Source organism: Spermophilus citellus (genome assembly GCF_964194105.1).
Source record: "Spermophilus citellus genome assembly, chromosome: 3".
NCBI lineage: Eukaryota > Metazoa > Chordata > Mammalia > Rodentia > Sciuridae > Spermophilus > Spermophilus citellus.
The window spans coordinates 188,901,349-188,922,020 of NC_138184.1; the positions used below are offsets into that span (position 1 = coordinate 188,901,349).

Genomic DNA, 20,672 nt, shown 5'->3' on the forward strand with positions numbered 1-20,672 from the left:
TGTATTAGTCTCCTGCTCATTTTTGTGATTTTCAGTTCACAATAAATGTTTACAGAAAAGCAAAACAAAGGATCTAAAAAACTTGAAATCTTCCATCAGCTTTCCTTAAAACTCGTGAAATATTACACATGATATATTACAAATACACAAACTCATATATAAAAATCTGGTTTCTTTTTCTCTTACTATATATACTGAGAATTTACCTGAGAATATAATGTGTAACTATATAAAATGCGTTCTCATTTTTTGTATTTATACTGAAATTATCTGGGATAGTACATACATATATGTATATACACACATACTTACCTCTAGAAAATTCTGAGGTAGGGAAATTTCTCTTTAGAAAACTATTTCTGTGGTTGCATTTTGGTAGTAAAGAAATATTTTGTCAAAATATTTGTCTTTTTAAAAAATCTATGAAATGTATATTTTATGGGTAAAATTATTTTATATTAAAATAGGTTAAAATTTAGTTAAAATTTATTTAGGACTGTAAAGAAGACTCTAGTTGAAGACTTTTTTCTTCTTTCTAAACCCTGACACTACTTTTAAGTTGTTGTCATTTCTACATTTATTATAAACCTTGATAGATAGCATTGGCTTCTCTGCTCTTTTTTATTTTTGGTGTTTTATAATTATACATAATAGTGAAAATTATATATTTCACATGCACGAAATAGAACATATAAATAAATCAATTTTTATCTCTCTGTTCTACCTTTGTTTCCACCTCTACTCTAGTGTTTTTCACTAGGAAATATAGCAAACTTATTTAGTTGCTTTTAATTTTGTAAATGTGAAGTTACATGAAGTTACATATGGCATATTGTAACTTGCATGCTTTCTCTATTATATTCTTTATGAAGAAGTAGACTTATTTCTATGAACACATCACATTTATTCTCTTACCTTATTATTTTGGCTAGAATTTAATACACAAAGTTGACTGTCAAAAGGAATGATGTAAAATAGATGAATTAGAATATTTTCTCAATTAAGAGTCAAATTTGCTGTAATGTTTGGATATGTTTATTACCAAATTAAGAAATCTCCCTTGTCTTCCTAATAAAGTAAGAATCTTATCATAATGGGACTAACTTTTATCAAATGCTTTTTCTGAATTTATGGAAATGATCATAAATTTCTTTTTCTCTTTTAATATCATAAAGTTCACTTAAGGGAAATCCAACTTCATTATGGAATTTACCTTGCTTGTATTATCTTGGATTCAAATTGCTAGTAATATTTTACTTGAGATTTACAGTGATGAGTGAAATGGGCCTATAATTTCCATTCCTCATAATGTCATTGTGTGATTCTGGTCTCAATGAATTGGGTCACATTCCATCTTGACTCTTTTATTGGAAAGTTTTTGTACAAAAGTGGCATGATAATATTTATTGAAAATATGACATTTCCCCCCATAAATCTATCTAGTCCAGATATTTTTCTCATGAAATATGTTCAGTTTGTTTTTATATCTTCAGTAATCATAAGACCATTGAAGCTATTAATTACTTTTTTGGTCAGCTTTATCAAATAATATTTTCCTAAAAAATTATGCATTTTGTCTAAACACAATCACAGACAAATTATCATTGGTAGGATCTCAGCACTTTTTACTGTGGTAAATTTACCATTTACTATTTTAACCACTTTTAAGTATATAATTCTATGGCATTAAATAAATTCAAAATGTTGTGGAACCATCACCAGAATAAATTTTTGTGAATATTTTCATTATCCCAAACAGAAACTCTACCCATTTGATGATAGCTCTCCTTTTCTCCAACTCTCAGTTCCTGTCGATCTTATTCTGCTTTCAGTCTCCATGTATGTACTTATTCTAGGTATCTCATGTAGATGGAATCATATCTTATGTGTCTGGTCTGTGTCATCTAGTATCATGTTTACAAGGTTCATCCATGTAGTAGAATGGATCAGAATTTCACTTACTTTTTAAGGTTGATGAATATTCTGTTTTGTGTGTATACCGCATTTTGTTTATCCATTCATCTGTTGATGGACATTTGAGTTTATATTTTTTGTCTGTTGTATATATGAACTTTGGTGTACAGTATCTGTTTTAGTCCTTGCTTTAAGCTATTTTGGTGTACAATATCTGTTTAAGTCCTTGCTTTAAGCTATTTTGGGTAGAAGTGGAATTGCTGAATCATATTTTAATTCTATAGCTTTTGAAGGAACTACCATCTTGCCTCTCACAATGGTTGTGAGTTTTTACATTCATAACAGCAGTGGACCAGTGTTCTCATTTCTCCACATACTTTCCAACACTTGCTATTTTGAAAACAGTCATTTTTATAAATGAGAAGTGATATTACATGTGGTTTTGATTTTCATGTCCCTAATGACCTGTGATGTTTGACATCTTCATGTGTTTACTGGTTATTTGTATATCTACTTCAGTGAAATATTTATTCAAGTCCTTTACTTATGTGTGTATAAAGTATATATGAATCCTATATACACATGCTATCATATGATGCCCAAATCATGGGCAATAAGAGAAAAAAAGATAAGCATAAATAATACATATGTGTATATACATATACATATATGTACACACAGAAAAAGAGAGAATGGATATTAATTTTTTCATCAGGTATGATTTACAAATATTTTTTCTTGTGTGGCTGTTTTTTCACACTCTTGATATTGTCCTTACTTGTACAAAATTTTAAATTTTGATGAATTCTAATATCTGTAATTTCTTTTGTCATATGTGATTTTGGTATCATATCCAAAAGATCATGGCCAAATCCAGAGACAGGAATCTTTATGTTTTAAGAGTTTTGTAATTTTGTCTTGTATGCTTAGATTAATTTTTGTGTGTAGGGAAAGATAAGGACCCAACCTCATTCTTTTTCTTGTAGATATCCAGTGTTAACAAACGCCCACTGTTAGAACTGTTCTTTTCCCGTTGGATCTAGTCTTGGCACTCTTGTGAAAAATTATTTGGATTGAGGACATAGCTCAGTTGGAAGAGTGCTTGCCTCACATGTACAGGCCCTGGGTTCTATTCCCAGTACCACAAAAAGAAAAAAAATATTTGAAGATATATCAGAGAGTTTATTTCTGCTGTTGTCATTATGCTCCATATGTTCGTATATTTGTTTTCATGGCAGAATCACACTGTTTAGGTTATTGTAACAATGCAATAAATTTTAAAATTCTGAAGTGTGAGTCCTCCAACTTTTTTTTCTGGTCATTGTAGGGTCTCTTGAGATGTATATGAATTTTTGTACGCATTTTTCTTTTCTTTTTCCTCTTCATTTATTTTTACTTTTTATTGGTTGTTTTTAGTTATACACAAAATTAGAATTCATTTTGACATAATAAAAACATAGAGTATATATCAAGTTCAAGTAGATGTATTCAATGATAAGGTTCACTGTGGTATATCATGTATGTACATAGAAAAGTTATGTCAAATTCACTCTACTGTTTTTCCTTTTCTTATCCTCCCTTCCTTCCCTTCAATCCCCATTCTTCATTTCACTGAACTTCTTTATTTCTTAAAAAATGCAGTTGAGTTTTGATATGGATTGCATGAATGTGTACATTGTTTGGGTAGTATTACCATCAACAACATTGTTTTTCCATTCATGAACATGGAATGTCTTTTCATTATTGATATTTTCTTTAATTTCTTTCAGTTGTATTTTTTAGTTTGTGGTGTACAAGTATTTAATTTCTTGTCTAAGCATATTCCTAAGTATATCATTCTTCTTTATGTTATTTTAAATTGAATTGTTTTCTTTATTTCTTTATCAGAATGTGCCTCATTAATGTGTAGAAATGCAACTAAGTTTGGTGGCTTCATTTTATGTCCTGTACCTTGACTGAATTCAAGAGTTCCCCCTTGGTAGAATCTTTGGATTTTCAAAATGTATCAAGCAATCTGTGAACAGAAATCATTTTGTTCATTCCTTTTCAATTTGCATGACTTTTGTTTCTTTTTCTGCCTAATTGTTCTGGCTAGAACATCTAATATGATGTTGAATAGAAATGATGAAAATGGGCGTCATTTTCTTACTCCAGAACATACAAGGAAGACTGTTAGCTATGATTCCTTTTGATTTGAAATATTGTTTATTTAGTTTTCTGTTTTTTTAATCGATCTTTCCAGAAGTGTGTTTAGTTTATCTAAATCTTAAAATTAATCTATTTTTATTATTTGAATACACACTTTCTTTAAAAATTGTTTTGTCATATTCCAGACATTTCTTTATGTGGTTTTTCACTTTCAGTGTGATTTTATCTTTACTCTTGAGTTGTTTGACAACTTTTAAAAATTTGCCAATATTTTTTAATCCAGTGTTTTATTAATTATGTTGAGCATTTCTTTTGACTGAGTACATATCACTTTTCAAACATTTCATATGTACTTTAGAAAGCTATGTATTTTGTATTCTTGTATATACAACTACACGTATATAGTTTTACATATGGATAGTTTTATATACAAGAATATATATATATATATATATATATATATATATATATATATAGCTATATATCAAAGAATATATATATATATGTGTGTGTATATCAGATGATGCATTTATATGGATATATACATATATATATCATGCATTTATATGGATATACATAGATATCCATATAAATGCATCAGGCCGTGCATTTACTTTTATTTGTCAAGTTTTCTATAGCATTACTAATTATTTTTGTCTGCTAGACTTTTCAAACTATTGCTAAACTGTTCCACTATAATGATTGATTATTCATTTTTCTTTATATTCCTAACCATTTTGTGTCACATATTTGAAATTTTTTATGCCTGCATGCTAATTATTGTAAGACCTTTTTCAAAAGCTTTCTATTTTATATTGATTCTTTTCCAAATAGTGTTTCTAATTTTAAATTCCATTTTTCTCTAATATTAATATAATTTTATTTAATATAAATTTTCCTATAGTTTTTATCTGTGGGTATATTGGATTTCATTATTTCATTCCCAAGCTTTGTATATCCTTTCACTAGGCATATTTGTATCTTGTAAGCTATTTACATTTATTCCCTATCTTCTTATTCACTATGTTAACCCTTCAGCCAGCTGTTTGACCTATTTACATTGATTATTATTTATTGATTATATTCCACCTGCTTCTCTCACTTTGTTATTTGTGTTTCATATTTAATATATTTATCTTTGATACTTTCTTATCACTTTCATGTCTTTTGTTGCCATGTTAGTTTAATCCACTGATACTGAAATTATCCATAATATCATACCAAGTTATAAGGTTATATTTCACTTTATCTTTGTTTTTGTCCCTCATTGCTACTTTTTAAAATCATGTTAACTGTATCATGATATTTGATCAATTTTATTTTATTTTTTAAAGTCTACCCTTTAATTTCTCTTCTCATTTAGATATATTTCATCCAAACTCTTTTCAGTTTTAGTTTTGGGGGAATAAATCTTCTTAAACATTTTATTTATTTCAAACTGTATGCTTAAGAATATTTTTATCATGGCCTTATATGTAAATAACATTTGGGCTGATATACAATTGTGTTTTTTTCAATTTCTAAAAATATTGATTTATTTTATCTTTCCATTTAATTTTGTTATTGAAAAATTTTATTAGTCTGATTCAAGATTCCTCACAAATAACTTTTTTTCCCTTTCTTTAGACTTTTAGATTTTTCTCTTTACTCTTCAATTTCAATATGCTATGTCTGGATATACAGTTTTCCTACTATCTTGGTTTGTTAGCATCATATAGACACTTTAATTTTTAAATAAAAATAAAATAACAATAAAATAAAAAATGGAAGTTTTTTACTTAGAGATAATTCTTTGAAATTTATCTCCATTATTTCTTACATTTCACTTTTTCACTTTATCTTTTCCCTTTCTAAGATTATTATCATCTGTGTTTTGATTTGAATAAATTCATCCTCCATATTGTTCAACTTTACTTTTATATGTCTTGTTTGTTGGTCTTTTCCTTCACTCTCCTTTCATGTTACTTTAATCTGATCTTATACTTTATTAGTTATTTTATTCCTTTCCCAATGAATACATTAAGACATGCTTTTCTTGTTATTATTTTGCACGGTTTATTCCCTAAGTAATATATTTTTTCATATTTCCTATTTCTGCTCTTGGTTCTTATTGGTCTCATTGGTCATTACTACATTTTCTCATTATTATTTTCTATTGTAAACTATTACAAATTCCTTCTCTTATTTGTTTTATGCTAATTTAAGAAGTTTGATTTTATTTGCTTTACTTTTTTTTCTTTTCATGATATTTATAATGCATATTATTTTAGTTTTTTTATTTATTTTTATTTATTTTTTTATTGGTTGTTCAAAACATTACAAAGCTCATGACATATCATCTTCCATACATTTGATTCAAGTGGGTTATGAACTCCCATTTTTTACCCCAAATACAAGTTGCAGAATCACATCGGTTACACATCCACATTTTTGCATAATACCATATTAATGACTGTTGTATTTTGCTACCTTTCCTATCCCCTACTATCCCCCCTCCCCTTCCCTCTCATTTTCCCTCTCTACCCCATCTGCTGTTGTTTAATTCTCTCCCTTGTTTTTTTCCCCTTTCCCCTCACAAACTCTTATATGTAATTTTGTGTAACAATGAGGGTCTCCTTCCATTTCCATACAGTTTCCCTTCTCTCTCCCTTTCTCCCACCCCACTCGTCTCTGTTTAATGTTAGTCTTTTCCTCATGCTCTTCTTCTGTGTTCTGATCTTAGTTGCTCTCTTTATATCAAAGAAGACATTTGGCATTTGTTTTTTAAGGATTGGCTAGCTTCACTTAGCATTATCTGCTCTAATGCTATCCATTTCCCTGCAAAATCCACGATTTTGTCATTTTTTAGTGCTGCGTAATACTCCATTGTGTATAAATGCCACAGTTTTTTAATCCATTCATCTATTGAAGGGTTGTTATAGACATTTTGCTAGGTGTTTTGCAGTTTTGCCTATGAATTTATTTTCTTTAGGAACTACTGGCTATTGTTAATGGAAGTATGCATGCAGAAAGGTCAGACCCAGTATATTTCAATTCTTATGGTTTCAATAATGGAGATGTGAATACAATCTAGATACCAGGAAATCACTGTTAATCACTCATAACCTCAGAGTAACTTCTCAGATCAGAAGTTCACATTTTTTTCTATCAGAGAGAAATAATGTCTTATAGAAAAATGTGTCCCACCTTGTTGAATAGATTCTATAGCAAATTTCTTATTTAATGTCTTTAAATGGTATTTGTTGTTAATAAAAATGTTCATCTATTGCCATGCCAAAGGTTTGCTTTACTGAAAAAGTAATCTGTTTTTTTAATCAAAGTAAGTATTTCTTTATGAAATATCTATCCCATTGCCTAATGATCTTTAAAATGAAGTTAAAATTTAGACCTATTGCCTAAGTAACTTACACCTTTGATAACTGTAGATATAAATTTGCTTCATAAGCTCTTCTAGATGTACATATAATTGTTAAATTCCACTAACATTGTACTCTTACATCTTTTAATAGAGAAAAGGCACTTTAGATTACCAAAGTGTATTACATGCTTGGAAATTGAAATCCAATAGTGTAATGATATTCAAAAAGTGATTAGCCATTTACATGAAATAGAATAGTACCTACAGCATAAAATTAAAAGGTTATTAATCATCATGCTTTAGGGCATAAATTAGACAATAACCAAGGTCAAGAGAAGATGTAGCATAGCTATAGTTAAGCAGAATTAGATTCATTATCAGAATTCCAGCCCCATTTCTAAAGAACAAAATTCATTGGCTACTGTCTAACCAGGTAATATGAACCCATGAAGTGCTATAGTTAGGAACCTCTGGCTTTATTGTTACAGTGTGTATATGGGATAGCTCTTTCTCTTCTCTAACATTTCTGCAATTTGCCACTTCAGTATTGACATCCATTTGAATTCAAGCTCTTCAGAGAAAAGCACTCTTTCCCTAGTTCCTTCCCCCTCACTCCCTATCCTTTTGTTCAACATGTCCATTATGATTCTCCAAAGCACAGTAGAAATGTACAACTCAGGTTGGTGATTCCTTATCTCATAGCCAACACACTTTTCAAAAACAATCTTGGAATGTTGTACTTTTAAAACTGTGACTAAATGACACATAACATAGGGAAAGCTTTGCTTTTTTCTCCCATCTAAATGTATTTTATCAGATACTTCTAATTGTATTTATCTGATACATCTTTCCAATTTGGTCAACTTTGTCCTCATTTTGCACATGAGGAAATTGAGAAGGAATAGATACTTGACTTTAAGAGTTCCCTTCCAATTTCCATAAATAAAAACACATTCTAAAACACCAAGTGTGTATAAAACAAAGGTGATGAAGTCTAATAGAATCAGTATAAGGTAGCATATCCTATGATCACAACTACCTGGGAAGTTGAGGCAAGAGAATTATGAGTTCAAGGTCAAGCAGGGCACATTAGCAAGAACTTGCCTCAAAATAAAACATTATTTTAAAAGACTGGGGACATAATTCAGTGGTAGAAATTTTTGTCATTTGTGAAGCCCTGAGTTCAATCCCCAGTATCACCAACAAAACAAAACAGAAGAAGGAAATAAAGAAGTATTATATGCAGTATAGAATGGTCTTCATTGACATGTACATAATTTTTTTTTGCATTTAAGTAATTTCAACCATGTTTTCAAAGTTCTTTTTCCTTAGAAATATATACAACATTTGTTACATATACTATAGTGGTGTATTACCTTAGAAACAAATTTTGGTCTTAATATATATTTTGTTTGTATTTATTTCCAGTCTGATTTTATAAGTATCAAATAGTTCTCTTGGGTTGAATTGTAGTTTTACAAAAATTGGGAAGGTGGAGTTAGATTTTCCACAATAATCTTGTTAAAGACATGTTTGATTGTATGTATTGTTCTTAGTCCTTTAAGAAAGAAAAAAAAATGTTGATTCTTAGCTTTTGGTTAATTGCCTAGAAGTGGAATGAAAACCTTTAGAATGGAAATATTTTAAAATTTAAGATCTTACATTGTAAATGTAGCTTGTTGTGGAGTAATAGTATCCACTTGGAATATGAATATTGTTTAAATTTAATTTTCTTGGAAGATCAAGTCCATAAGCATGTTTTAAATAATGAATTGGTACAGTTTTGAATTGTGTATAAAAGGCCTTAGCTTTTCTAAAAATATGTTCTTAAGAAGCACTTCATGAATAGCAGTGTTGCTATAATTGGATGTACTCTATATTCACTAGAGGTAGAAGTAGTTTTAGAGTACTTTTGGTTACCAACTGGCATATTTATAATAATCTAGAACATTAAGTGTGCAATGAGAAAATGTATGTCTTCCAGGAAGGAGAGTTCCTCACTGAATTAGCAGTGTAAAATGCCTCTTGACTGTGAGTTTCTGGTAGCATTGATGGCATTCAGAAGCCTCTCAGATATTCAACCATTATACCTAATTTGTGGTGCAGAAGGAACTTTCCAATTTTGCTAAGATGTGTATTGATTTTTGTCCAAAATGATAATCTTAATTGTATTCATTTATAACCACATCTTATGCTGGCTTAAACTTCCATAGCTTTGTAAATATTAATCAGAATTTTCCTTCATGCATGAACTGATTTCTTTTTTTGTTTAAGTATAAGTAGATTTTTTCAGCATGTCTTTCTTATCCACAAGCATTTAATAATGTATTTAAGGATAGTTAATGCATACTCACCCTCTTATTTAAAATTAAAACACTATATATTCCCATTATTATTATTATTATTAATAAACCAACAAATTTAAAATAAAGATTTTTTAAAGTCTACAACTAACTAAATGTATCCATGTGCACAGAGGTGTTTGATTGATTGATCTTTTTCTTATTCCTCTAAAGTTATCTGGAAATATTTTGGATGTCTATAGTGGCGAGCCTGGGATTTCACCAGTTAATATGGGGCTTACAAGTGCTTCCTGTCCAAGTGGTTTACCAATGAAAAGAGAAATTACAGGTAATGTTACTTTTATATTTTTATTCTGTTTAACTTTTATTAGCTGTAACAAATATGAGAGACATACTTGATCATATTAAATAGAATTTCTAAAGAATATCAAGATGTTTAGCTAAACAGGAAGCAAATGAGACTAAATTAATCATTTTTACAGTACCTACATTGTAAGTTAATTTAATTCACAGTTTAACTGAATTGATTAATTAGTAATTGTATATATGTGTTTATTATTTGTACACACACACACACACACACACACACACACACCACATCCTTCATTTTGCTATTGAATAGATGGAATTTATTAACATGGTTGCAAAATGACATATCAAATTAGGGAAATTCTTTTTTTGTGATTAGAATTGGATATAAGACAAAAGCTTAATGTGTTTTTTTCTGTTTTAACTTGTTTTATGGATTTCATGAAAGATTTGCATTTAACTATCTCAATTGGGGAAAAAAAACCCTAAATTTTCTCTAGTTCATTTAAAAACTGTTACAACTCAGAAGAGATAAAGGACAGAGTCAAATTCTTCATGATACGTAGACACGGCATAAGGATCAAGGGGTTATTTTCCCAAAGTTATATATCTGGTAAGAAGCAGAAGTAGTTTAATGTAAGGATTTCTTGACTTACAAATCCAATGTCAGATTTCTTACAATAATAAATATAAAATGTATTTGAAATTTTTATAACAATTTTTTTTTAAAGAGAGGAGGGAGAGAGAGAGAGAGAGAGAGAGAGAGAGAGAGAGAGAGAGAGAGAGAGAGAGAGAATTTTTAATATTTATTTTTTAGTTCTCGGCGGACACAACATCTTTGTTGGTATGTGGTGCTGAGGATCGAACCCGGGCCTCACGCATGCCAGGCGAGCGCGCTACCGCTTGAGCCACATCCCCAGCCCTATAACAATTTTTTTTATACATTTAGAGCTCAAAACTGGTCTACAGTAATTTTACATAGTTAATACTAACATTTTAAGTAAATACAAAATGGATGGTCTTAGAGCTTAATAACTCAGGCATGTTTAAGCATTTAAATTATTTAGATTATAATTAATGACCACAGTTTTAAATGATTTAAAGAGAATGTATTACTTTATTACCTACTTTAATATTATAATAATTCTAAGACACTTTCTAATTTTCTGCTGTTATATAATAACAAGTTAAATCCCCAGTTTAGCAGCTTGATGTAAACATTTGTGACCTTATACATTCTTTGAGGATTGGGACACCAGAAGAGGCTTAGAAAATTGGTGCTGAATCAGAGTCTATTATGAAGCTATAATCCAGATGTCAGTCAGAGCTCCACAATCTGACCCTTGACTTGGGTTGGAAGAGGCACTGCCAAGGCAGCTCATTCATGGCTCTTACATTTTAATGCTGTTTGTTGACAATCAGTCTTGGTTGATAACTTTGTGAATCTTTCTCTCCATGGGTTGCTTGAGTGTCCTCATGACATGAAAACTGGTAATCCAAGGGGTACAAAAGTAAAAGCTAAAACATGTCTTGGAAGCCGCAGTAAACATTTCCACAACATTCTATTGGTTTCACAGGTCAACCCCATTCCATACTGGAGAGAATCATCAAGGGTGTGAATACTAGGAAGTGAGAATCATCAAGGGTGTGAATACTAGGAAGTGAGAATCATCAAGGGTCATCTTGAAGGCTGATGGCCATGATCACAATCACATAGCACATGGAGGGTAGGGTCATTTACTGGAAGAAAGTGTGGAGTTCAATATAGATACCAGAGAAATGTAGTTAGTTCCAACACTTGGGGTGTACAAAATCACATTTATTTATGAAGAATTAAGATTGGAATAATTTATTTTTGAGTTTCAAAATTTGGAAAATAATAGGTAGGAACAGCAGTGATTGAATAGTTTAATATAGTCTCTGTACTGCACCGTTTTCATAATCATCACAGTGATTTTCAGGTAGGTATTATGATTGTATTCATTTTACAGTTGAGGTACCTGAGATAAAGAGGTCTGGTAATCAATCAGATGGCTATTAAATGGAGAGCCAGAAAACAAATCCAGGCTATACAACCATTTTGGAGGAAGGAGTATTGTTTTTTCATTTAATATTTCTGAATTATGTTGCCTAGAAAAGTTTTGAGGTATAACCAAGCACTGTTTTAATTATTTTTCTTTTGATCAGAAACTGACACTAGAGCTTTGGCAAAGGAAAGACAAAAAAAGGACAATCACAACCTGAGTGAGTATGTTTTTCTTTCTTTCCAAACAAAATTAGTTCAAAAGGAAGTGCATGGAGATTAAAGTGTATGGTTATTCATTATCACTCCATAAGTACCCAAAGTCAGATGAGCAAAATTACACAATCACAGATGAGCTATTTTGGGAAAGGGGAACCATGTGAACTCTCAAAGAAAAAAGGTGCAGATTTTCACAAAGTGCAACATTCTGAATTCTCTCCTTGATCATTCATTCTTAAGGAGGCTGTCTGTGCCTCAAATGAATGCATTTGGTTACATTGGCACTGTGCTGTGACTCAATGATTCAAAGATTTAAAAAGAGAGAAAATGCTTTAGAAAGTGTAAACCATTTAAATATCAGAAGCACAAGTTCAGGTTCTCATTTTTCTGTGTCAATTTGCTCCTTCCTTCCTAATGATATGTTATCTGAAAGGCATTGCTTATGTGGTAATGCTGAATTCCACCTCTGGGAAAAAAAAGAGCTTTCATGCCTTCCTCAGGGTCAATTTGACTCTGATAACGAGTCACATGAGATGGAGAAATACAGGCAAAAGAAGGAGATTAGCAGTAAGGCTGGGCTTTAGAGTGCTTGGTCGTGTCTTAAGTGCTTAACTATCTCAAGTGAACTTGATCAATTGAGTGTGAAGCCAAATCAAAAACTGAGAAAAAAGTAAAACTGCACAAAACTGTAAAGCCTTACAATGTAATTTCTTTACATGCAATTAGTTGAAATTGATTTTCCACCTATCTATGAGACCTACATCTGTGCATAATGCACTTGCATCCCAAGGTGATGACAGTTGGGTGAGTCTGAGAGGAAGGAGCTAACATATGGTTACAGCAGTCCTCAGGGAACTGATCTAACTCCCAAAGCCCTCAGTAGAAGAGGGACAAGGTGAGTATGAGTAGGGAGAGCTAATGGCTGTGGAATAAATGAGTACATTGAGGAACTATTTTTTTTTTCTTAGTAAACCTGTGAATGATTATTCTCCTTGCCTTTCCCTTTATCTCCTGTATGTCTGCAGCTTATGTGACAGGTCATTTAATATAGAGTATGGTAGTTATCTGGTATGTGCCTTATCAAAGTGTTCTCTGATCTGAATTCTCTTGCTAATTCATCTTGCTTTCAAGGGAAAAATCAATGTTAAAAAATTAATACCATATATGTTGAGTATAATGGATCTAGATCAACTTTTAAAAACTCTAAAACCAATGGGGTCGTGGCAAAAGCACAGAGGTCCAATTTACCAGAGTTCTAGATACATAAAAAGTATAAATCAAGCTAGAAAGTGTTAAATTAAATGTGTTTCCTAGAAGATCAGGAGTGATTTTGGAATTTTCAGGTTGTTAAGAGTCTGGTGTGGGAATATCAGGGCAGGGCGTGCCAGCCTTCAGCTTGAAGCTCATTTCAATTCTTTTCCCACTCTCTATTCCACTGTGTGCTGCAAATGGCCTCAAACATATGTGTATACACCCCACCTTGCACATTCAAGCTCTATACACACCCCTAAATATTTTGGCCATGTCTTGTATCTGAGGGTCAGTACACAGGTGCCATGTGCCAAGAGGTCAGACCCAGGCTTGGAAGTGGGTCAGGGAAATGGAGAGGAAATTTCTGGTGCAAATTAGAAGAACTAGTTTAAAAGGATTCCCTTGGGCTGTGGCTGTCTTGCTTAGTGGGGAGAGGTATAGCCAGAGCAGGAATGAGTGTGTCTTGTAAGTATGTATTGGAGGAGTTGTGTCTTTTGTCTGCATCTGGAGAGAGGATTGAGCGACTATGTCAAAAACATGAAGAGTAAAAACCACAAAGCATATAATAATTTAGTATTTTCTTAAAACATGACTCTTTTACAAACGAACAGCGTCGAGAAACCAAATATATAATTAGCCATATAAAAATCGGTACATACAATCTAATAATACTAGAGAAGTAGCATATTTAAAACTCTAATTTAAAATAAAAGGATACTGTATGTGAAAATAGAATTACTAACAAATTCTCACTGTAAAATAAACATGTATTCCTATCAGTTTTACCTTTCTTTATTTTGTCTTCAGGGTTTTTATGTGCTATCATTGCTGGGTTTTGAATCACATGCACAGAAGAAACAGGATTGGTACAAGGGGAAAATAAACTCTTTTAAGGATTAGTTATATTCTAATTTTAGAAAGAAATTCAATGTTCTAGACCTGAAGATTAAATCCATTCATAGTAATTTGCTTCATGGAATAGGTTCACCAAACAATGGATGTTCTTTGATGACTTTCATTATTTCCAGTTGTGATTTTCCTTTTCAGGTGTATATTTTACTTTTCTTTAAGTATTTTACAACATTTTTGAAACATATTTCTCTTTTTCTTGGCCTTTTTCTACCTTTGTATACCTGAAAGCTTTAAATATGTTAGCTATTGCAAAAGTATTATATGTAAGTAATTGCTATGGTTTTTGATAATAAGAATATAGAGTGACTGCTCATAATCAATATAGGAGGCTCATAATATGCCTGGCATTTTTGAATCAGCATAGAAACAAAATTGCCATAAGTAATTATTGAACCCCAAGTTCAATCTCTGGTACCTATCCTCCCACCCCGCACCCACCCCAGAAAAAGAGCCTATATCAGTAGTTCTCAAATTATGGACCTTCTACTGACCACATCATTATCACCTGAGGACTCATCAGAAATGGATATCTTGGACTCTATTCCAGATCTAGTAAAAGCAGAATCTCTGAGTATGGTGTAAAAAATCTATTTTAAAATTCCTCCAGGTATGTCTGATGCATGTCAAAATTTGAAAAAAAAATTATATGTTATTAAAAACTTTAAATGGAAAATTAATTGATAGTCTAATCAATATACATTTATTTAGCCCTTCCTACATAGGTCAAGTTCTCTAGTGATACAAAAATAAGGAAGATATGACCCTTTCCTCAAGATAGTCTTGGTTAGCTGAGCACACACCAATCATGTGTTACACATTGAGAATAGACAGGAAGAATCAAGTGTGGTGCACGACTTCAAAAGATCACAACCTTGATGAACTGACAAAATATGTGCATGTAAAATAACAAAGACATGTGTGTGTGAGTAAATATTATAACAATGGAAAATACTGTTTTAAGACAAAATGTTTTTAAAATATTGTAAATCATATATTCAATTCTAATAATGTAACTTAGAATAAGATTCATTTGAATTCTTATTGAGAAGGGCGATCTCTTAACTGAATGTTTTTGCCACTGTTTTTAAAAGATTATTAAGAAAGTTTACAGCTGACCAAAAATGAACTGTGTTTTAATGAGAATAATCAATAATATTTCTTCTTTAATAGTTGAAAGAAGAAGGAGGTATAATATTAATTACCGAATCAAGGAGCTTGGCACACTTATTCCAAAGTCTAATGATCCGTGAGTTCAAAATCATTTCTATAATAATGTTATGGTTTCAATGCCCCCCCAAAATGGGTGGGAGGGGATAAGGGAGTACAGAAGCAATGATTAGGAAAATAAGCAGCTTATGCAAAGCTAAGGCTATTGCTGTCCCCCCATTGTAATATATCTAAACCAGAGTGGTCACTATTAAGCATCTACTCTGTTCCCAGAGTTGCCCTTCTGATCCTAGGAAATAAGTTAATTATTTCTCCTCAGTTCATATTAGGTCTCTTAGTATAACAATACTGGCAGTTTTAGTGGTATGAAGAGCTATTTATGATGCTGACTGGGATACTCAGTTTATGGTTATAGCATCTTTTACAACTTAAGATTTATGTGTACCTAATAATGTTATCGTCAGATTCTTCAGAGGTCTCCAATTTGTGGAGACCCCACAGTAAAAAATGGAGTTGTAAAAACCTGTTGATTGATGGCGACCAGGTTTTTTTTTGGCAAACACACAGAATCAAATACATTGTTTGTGGTTGCAATTCTCAAGAAATAATTAATTGAAGTGTTGAGTTAGAATTTTGAATGTTTATACAAAAATATAAAAACATGCTTTCCAGAGTTAATAATGATTTGAAAATGACCTCCGCAAAAGCTGGCATTTTTCCAGATTTGATGATGTTTGATAAAGTGGTATTTGTGAGAGTTGAATACACTCCTTCCCTAAATCCAAATATTCTAATTAACATGGATAATTTAATACTGTGTGAAGTGCATGCCTAAGATAACAGTAAATTGTACATTTCCATACTTTTGCCTGGTGGCAACCCCTACCACAATGTATACATTGGTGTTTCCTGATTTGACCCTAATATCTTTCAAGTTTGACACCCTCCAAAAAATGTATTTTCTTAAAAACAACTATTTTACAGAAACTAAAAGATCAATATCAACATTCTCTCTTTAGTCCTGTCTTTATGGAGGTTTATTGTTTATATAGAGTACTATAGTAATTTTTTTATTTTCTGATGTTTATAGAGTACTACAGTAAATTTTTTATTTTCTGATGCTTGAAATCTTGGAGATACAGGCAAAAATCCCTTTTACATGCAAAAACAACTTTAAAATTTTAAAGAAAGATGTATCATACATTCAAATGGTTTTAGATAGAGTAAATGTTTGAAAACTTAGTAAATGACATCAGGTACAAATTGAAGAAGGGCTCATTAGGTGTTCCCATCACTATTTTGAAGGTTAAATTTCAGGTCTAACTAAATGATACTTTAAATTTCAAAGTTGGTTAGCATTATATTTTTCATCTTATTCCTCTTATTCCTCCTCCTTTAATTTTGTCTTCCCATGAGAAGAAATGATACAAAACTAAGAATCCATAGACTCCTGCCATTGCTTGGGGTTTTGGTTCATGAGACTGCTACTTTTCTCAGTTAGATACTTTCTCAGTACAATGCTGAAAGTAACCTGTCTTCACATTCATCCCATCACAAGATAAATCCCTGTGAGTAGAAAGTCCCAATAGCTATAGTAGAATGTCCCCCTAGAAAATTGATGCATCATTTCCAAGCTTGAGAGACAATAGTTTGTTGTATTTCATAGAAGATGATTCTCACCTGATGACAGAAAAATGGAACTTCCATTAGTTCATTACTGCTAATGACATTGTCCCTTAATCTAGACTCCCAATGAGACACCTTCTGATCAGAACTGTCATAAACTATATTTTCCCACTTTTGACTCTTAATAAATACATATTAAGGTCAATATAATTCACATAGATCACATAAACCAAAAATAGGGGCATTTAAACAAAAACATTATGTAAGAAAATATAAAACTTCTTTACATGCTTACTTTATGCTCTATTCAAAACATCTCATGCCTCTAATTTGAAAATTTGTCAAGGTTTTTTAGCCGTTTTGATTGATGTTTATCAATTAATTCATTCTTATTTGCAATAAATTCTTATTTGTAATTATAATTAGTATCTATTCTCATACAGAATTGCATTTATGGACATATGCTTTCAGACAATAAAATGAGTATAATGTCCTATAATTTTATATTTAAAATTTCTCCTATATTAAAAATAAGTTTTAATAAAATATTTTCTATGCAATAGCAGTATTGCTTAACTGCATTACTCATCTTAAATTTATTTTAAAATAGCTATCTGTATCCAGCTTTTTTTTTTTTAAAGCTTGATATTATTTGGGAAGAAAAGTTGGCCAGTTTTAGAAAGTTTGCCTTATTGCATTGTGATGTTGCTAAACTCAGATGTGTTTCACAATCCCTGAGGATCACATTCAGGGGAGACTTTATTTATTTTTCTTAAAAACAAAAGCAGCCTTATTAGGAAATAGGTTAAAAGATTGGTACATATGAGGGGCTGGGGTTGTGGCTCAGCAGTAAAGCACTTGCCTCACATCTATGAGGCACTGGGTTTGATCTACAGCACCACATAAAAATAAATAAACAAAATAAAGGTATTGTGTCCATTTACAACAAATTTTTTTTTAAAAAAAAAGATTGGTACGTTTGAAATGATCTTTAAAAATTTAGGCTTAAGTCGTCAGTAATGTACATTTCCTAGTTCATTAATGCAGAAATACTGCACATAGATTTTAATCTCAGAGTTAATAATAAAAGCAATTTTCACTAAAAATATAAAAACTGTAATGGTAGAATCATGATATTGCATTTAGCTCTCCCACAAAAAGTCACTTTATTACTTTCTTTTGACACTTATTTTCATTCTGGGATTAATTTTACTATATAAGGGCTTCTTAACTATTCTATTAAAATTTCTATTCAGAAGCAATAATATCTAAGAGTGAATAATAGTCATGTAAATCATTATTTCATATTAATGTAAAAGATTTTGTAAGTTCTTATGAATTCTGCTGACATGCACAATTGTGAAAAGGTTATCTCTCCGTTCTACAGTGATATGCGCTGGAACAAAGGAACCATCCTAAAAGCATCAGTGGAGTACATCAAGTGGCTACAAAAAGAACAACAAAGAGCCCGGGAGTTAGAACACAGACAGAAGAAATTAGAGCAGGCTAACAGGCGACTTCTACTCCGAATTCAGGTTTTTATAAAAATGATGCCATGCGCTGTGCAGCTAACACATGACTCACTTGTCATCGGTTTTATTCATTGGTGTCATTTATTCTTTTTTCTTATTAACAGTTATTTTTCCTTCTGAAAGATCATTTTATTGCCTTTTAGAAGTTCATGAACTGGTTTCTTTCGATTAGGTTTTGATTAGAAATCCAGGATCAAGATGACCTAAAATATGCATACAATGAATGACAATGACTAATCACAAAACTCAGAAAATAGAGCTCATTTCATAACTACACAATGTTATTTCACCAAAAAAAAAAAATCAAGTAGAACATTTGTTTCTCTAGATAATATTAGACATTAAATTCTCCCCTCCCCCTTGCATTCTTTTAGTAACATGACAGTAGATTTCATTGCCTTAGGGCATATCGTACTAGCTTATATTATCAGCTTATGTCAACTGTTCATGTGACCTCCAAATACCCTAATAGGGGCTTTCATAATTCTCTCTCTTTAATGTGAGCATGCTTGTAGCCAGGTAGAGCATTTACTCTGTGTCCATGCAATGGTCCTGAATTATGGTGAGAAATTAATCAGAAAGAATAAATAGAAGATTTGCTACTATTTCCAAATGGCTATATTGTAGTATGAACCACTATGGGACCATAATGTGACATGAATTCCTTTAGAGAACAATGAGAGCAGAATTTTTTAAAAAATCTGAGTAATTTTCCAGGGTTAATTTTCAGGTATCAGAAATGCCACACATTCCTTTATTTCGGGAAAACACATGTAACTGTATTAATCTTTGCTTTAAAAGCTTGTAAATATTTTTGTTTTGTTTTTGGTTTATTTGCTAGCATTATGCCCACTTTCAAAGGCATTTTAAATGAGTTTTGTTTGAAATTGCAGGAACTAGAAATACAAGCTCGAGCTCATGGTCTGCCAACCCTGACTTCACTTGGCACTGTTGATTTAGGTGCCCACGTCACCAAACAGCAGACCCATCCTGAGCAGAATTCAGTAGACTATTCCCAACAACTGACTCTGTCTCAGGGGCCAAGCCCTGAGCTCTGCGATCAAGCTCTGGCCTTCTCTGATCCTTTGTCACACTTCACAGATTTATCATTTAGTGCCGCTTTGAAAGAGGAACAAAGATTGGATGACATGCTACTGGACAACACAATATCCCCGTTTGGAACAGACCCTCTGCTATCTGCTGCTTCCCCTGCAGTTTCCAAAGCAAGCAGTAGGAGAAGTAGCTTTAGCTCAGAGGATGGTGATGAGTTTTAAGAAATAAACAAGCTCAATTCATCACCTGGGAAGCAAGTCTGTGCTGGAGCTATGCAGTTGTGTTCTGTGTATTGCTTTGGCTTAATTTTCCTGACAGGAATATGTTGCCCGTGAAAAGCTGATTCAAAGCAACAGAAGAATTCACAGGAAGTAAAGAGATGCTGTTGAAGAATTATTTAGGACTAAATATTTTCTTCTTTCTTTAAAGAGGCTACTTAAATTTTGTTTTCCTGGAAAAAGGCACATTGTAAGAAATAGCTCCATGCTGATGTGTAGTATCGGGACCAACAACTTGTGAAATATACAAACTGACTGAAATGTACAACACTTCTCTCAGCTGTTCACTTCTTTGCTAGTCACATATCAAAGCATCAGTTTCCAAGAACGAAGATCAACAAGTCCTGTGTTCATTATTTTTTTTTTCTATGTTGTCTAAAGTTCAAACCTTATAGGGGAAATAAGTGTAAAATAGACTATCTGTCATTTATAACCCAAAAGTGACTATAATAAATGTGAGAATTTTCCATAATAAACTATAGAAAATTTACAAAAACATGGGTTACCAAAATGAGACCCTTGTTTCCTGGTCAGTTCAATTACATGAATTCTAAAAGCATTCTTGCATATTTATGTCTC

General features: G+C 31.6%; 1 protein-coding gene across 2 annotated transcripts in view; it reads left to right on the top strand.

Moving 5' to 3' along the window:
• Nucleotides 1–20,420, top strand: part of TFEC (transcription factor EC) — a 128,169-nt gene extending 107,749 nt beyond the window's left edge. For both annotated transcript variants that reach the window (XM_081287297.1, XM_081287298.1), the window contains exons 3-7: nucleotides 9,937–10,051; nucleotides 12,220–12,276; nucleotides 15,608–15,683; nucleotides 18,618–18,765; nucleotides 19,656–20,420. In XM_081287297.1, the coding sequence (XP_081143423.1) occupies nucleotides 9,937–10,051; nucleotides 12,220–12,276; nucleotides 15,608–15,683; nucleotides 18,618–18,765; nucleotides 19,656–20,036 (777 nt within the window). In that variant the 3' untranslated portion in view covers nucleotides 20,037–20,420. The remainder of the gene's footprint in view (nucleotides 1–9,936; nucleotides 10,052–12,219; nucleotides 12,277–15,607; nucleotides 15,684–18,617; nucleotides 18,766–19,655) is intronic.
• The last annotated feature ends 252 nt before the right edge of the window (nucleotides 20,421–20,672 follow it).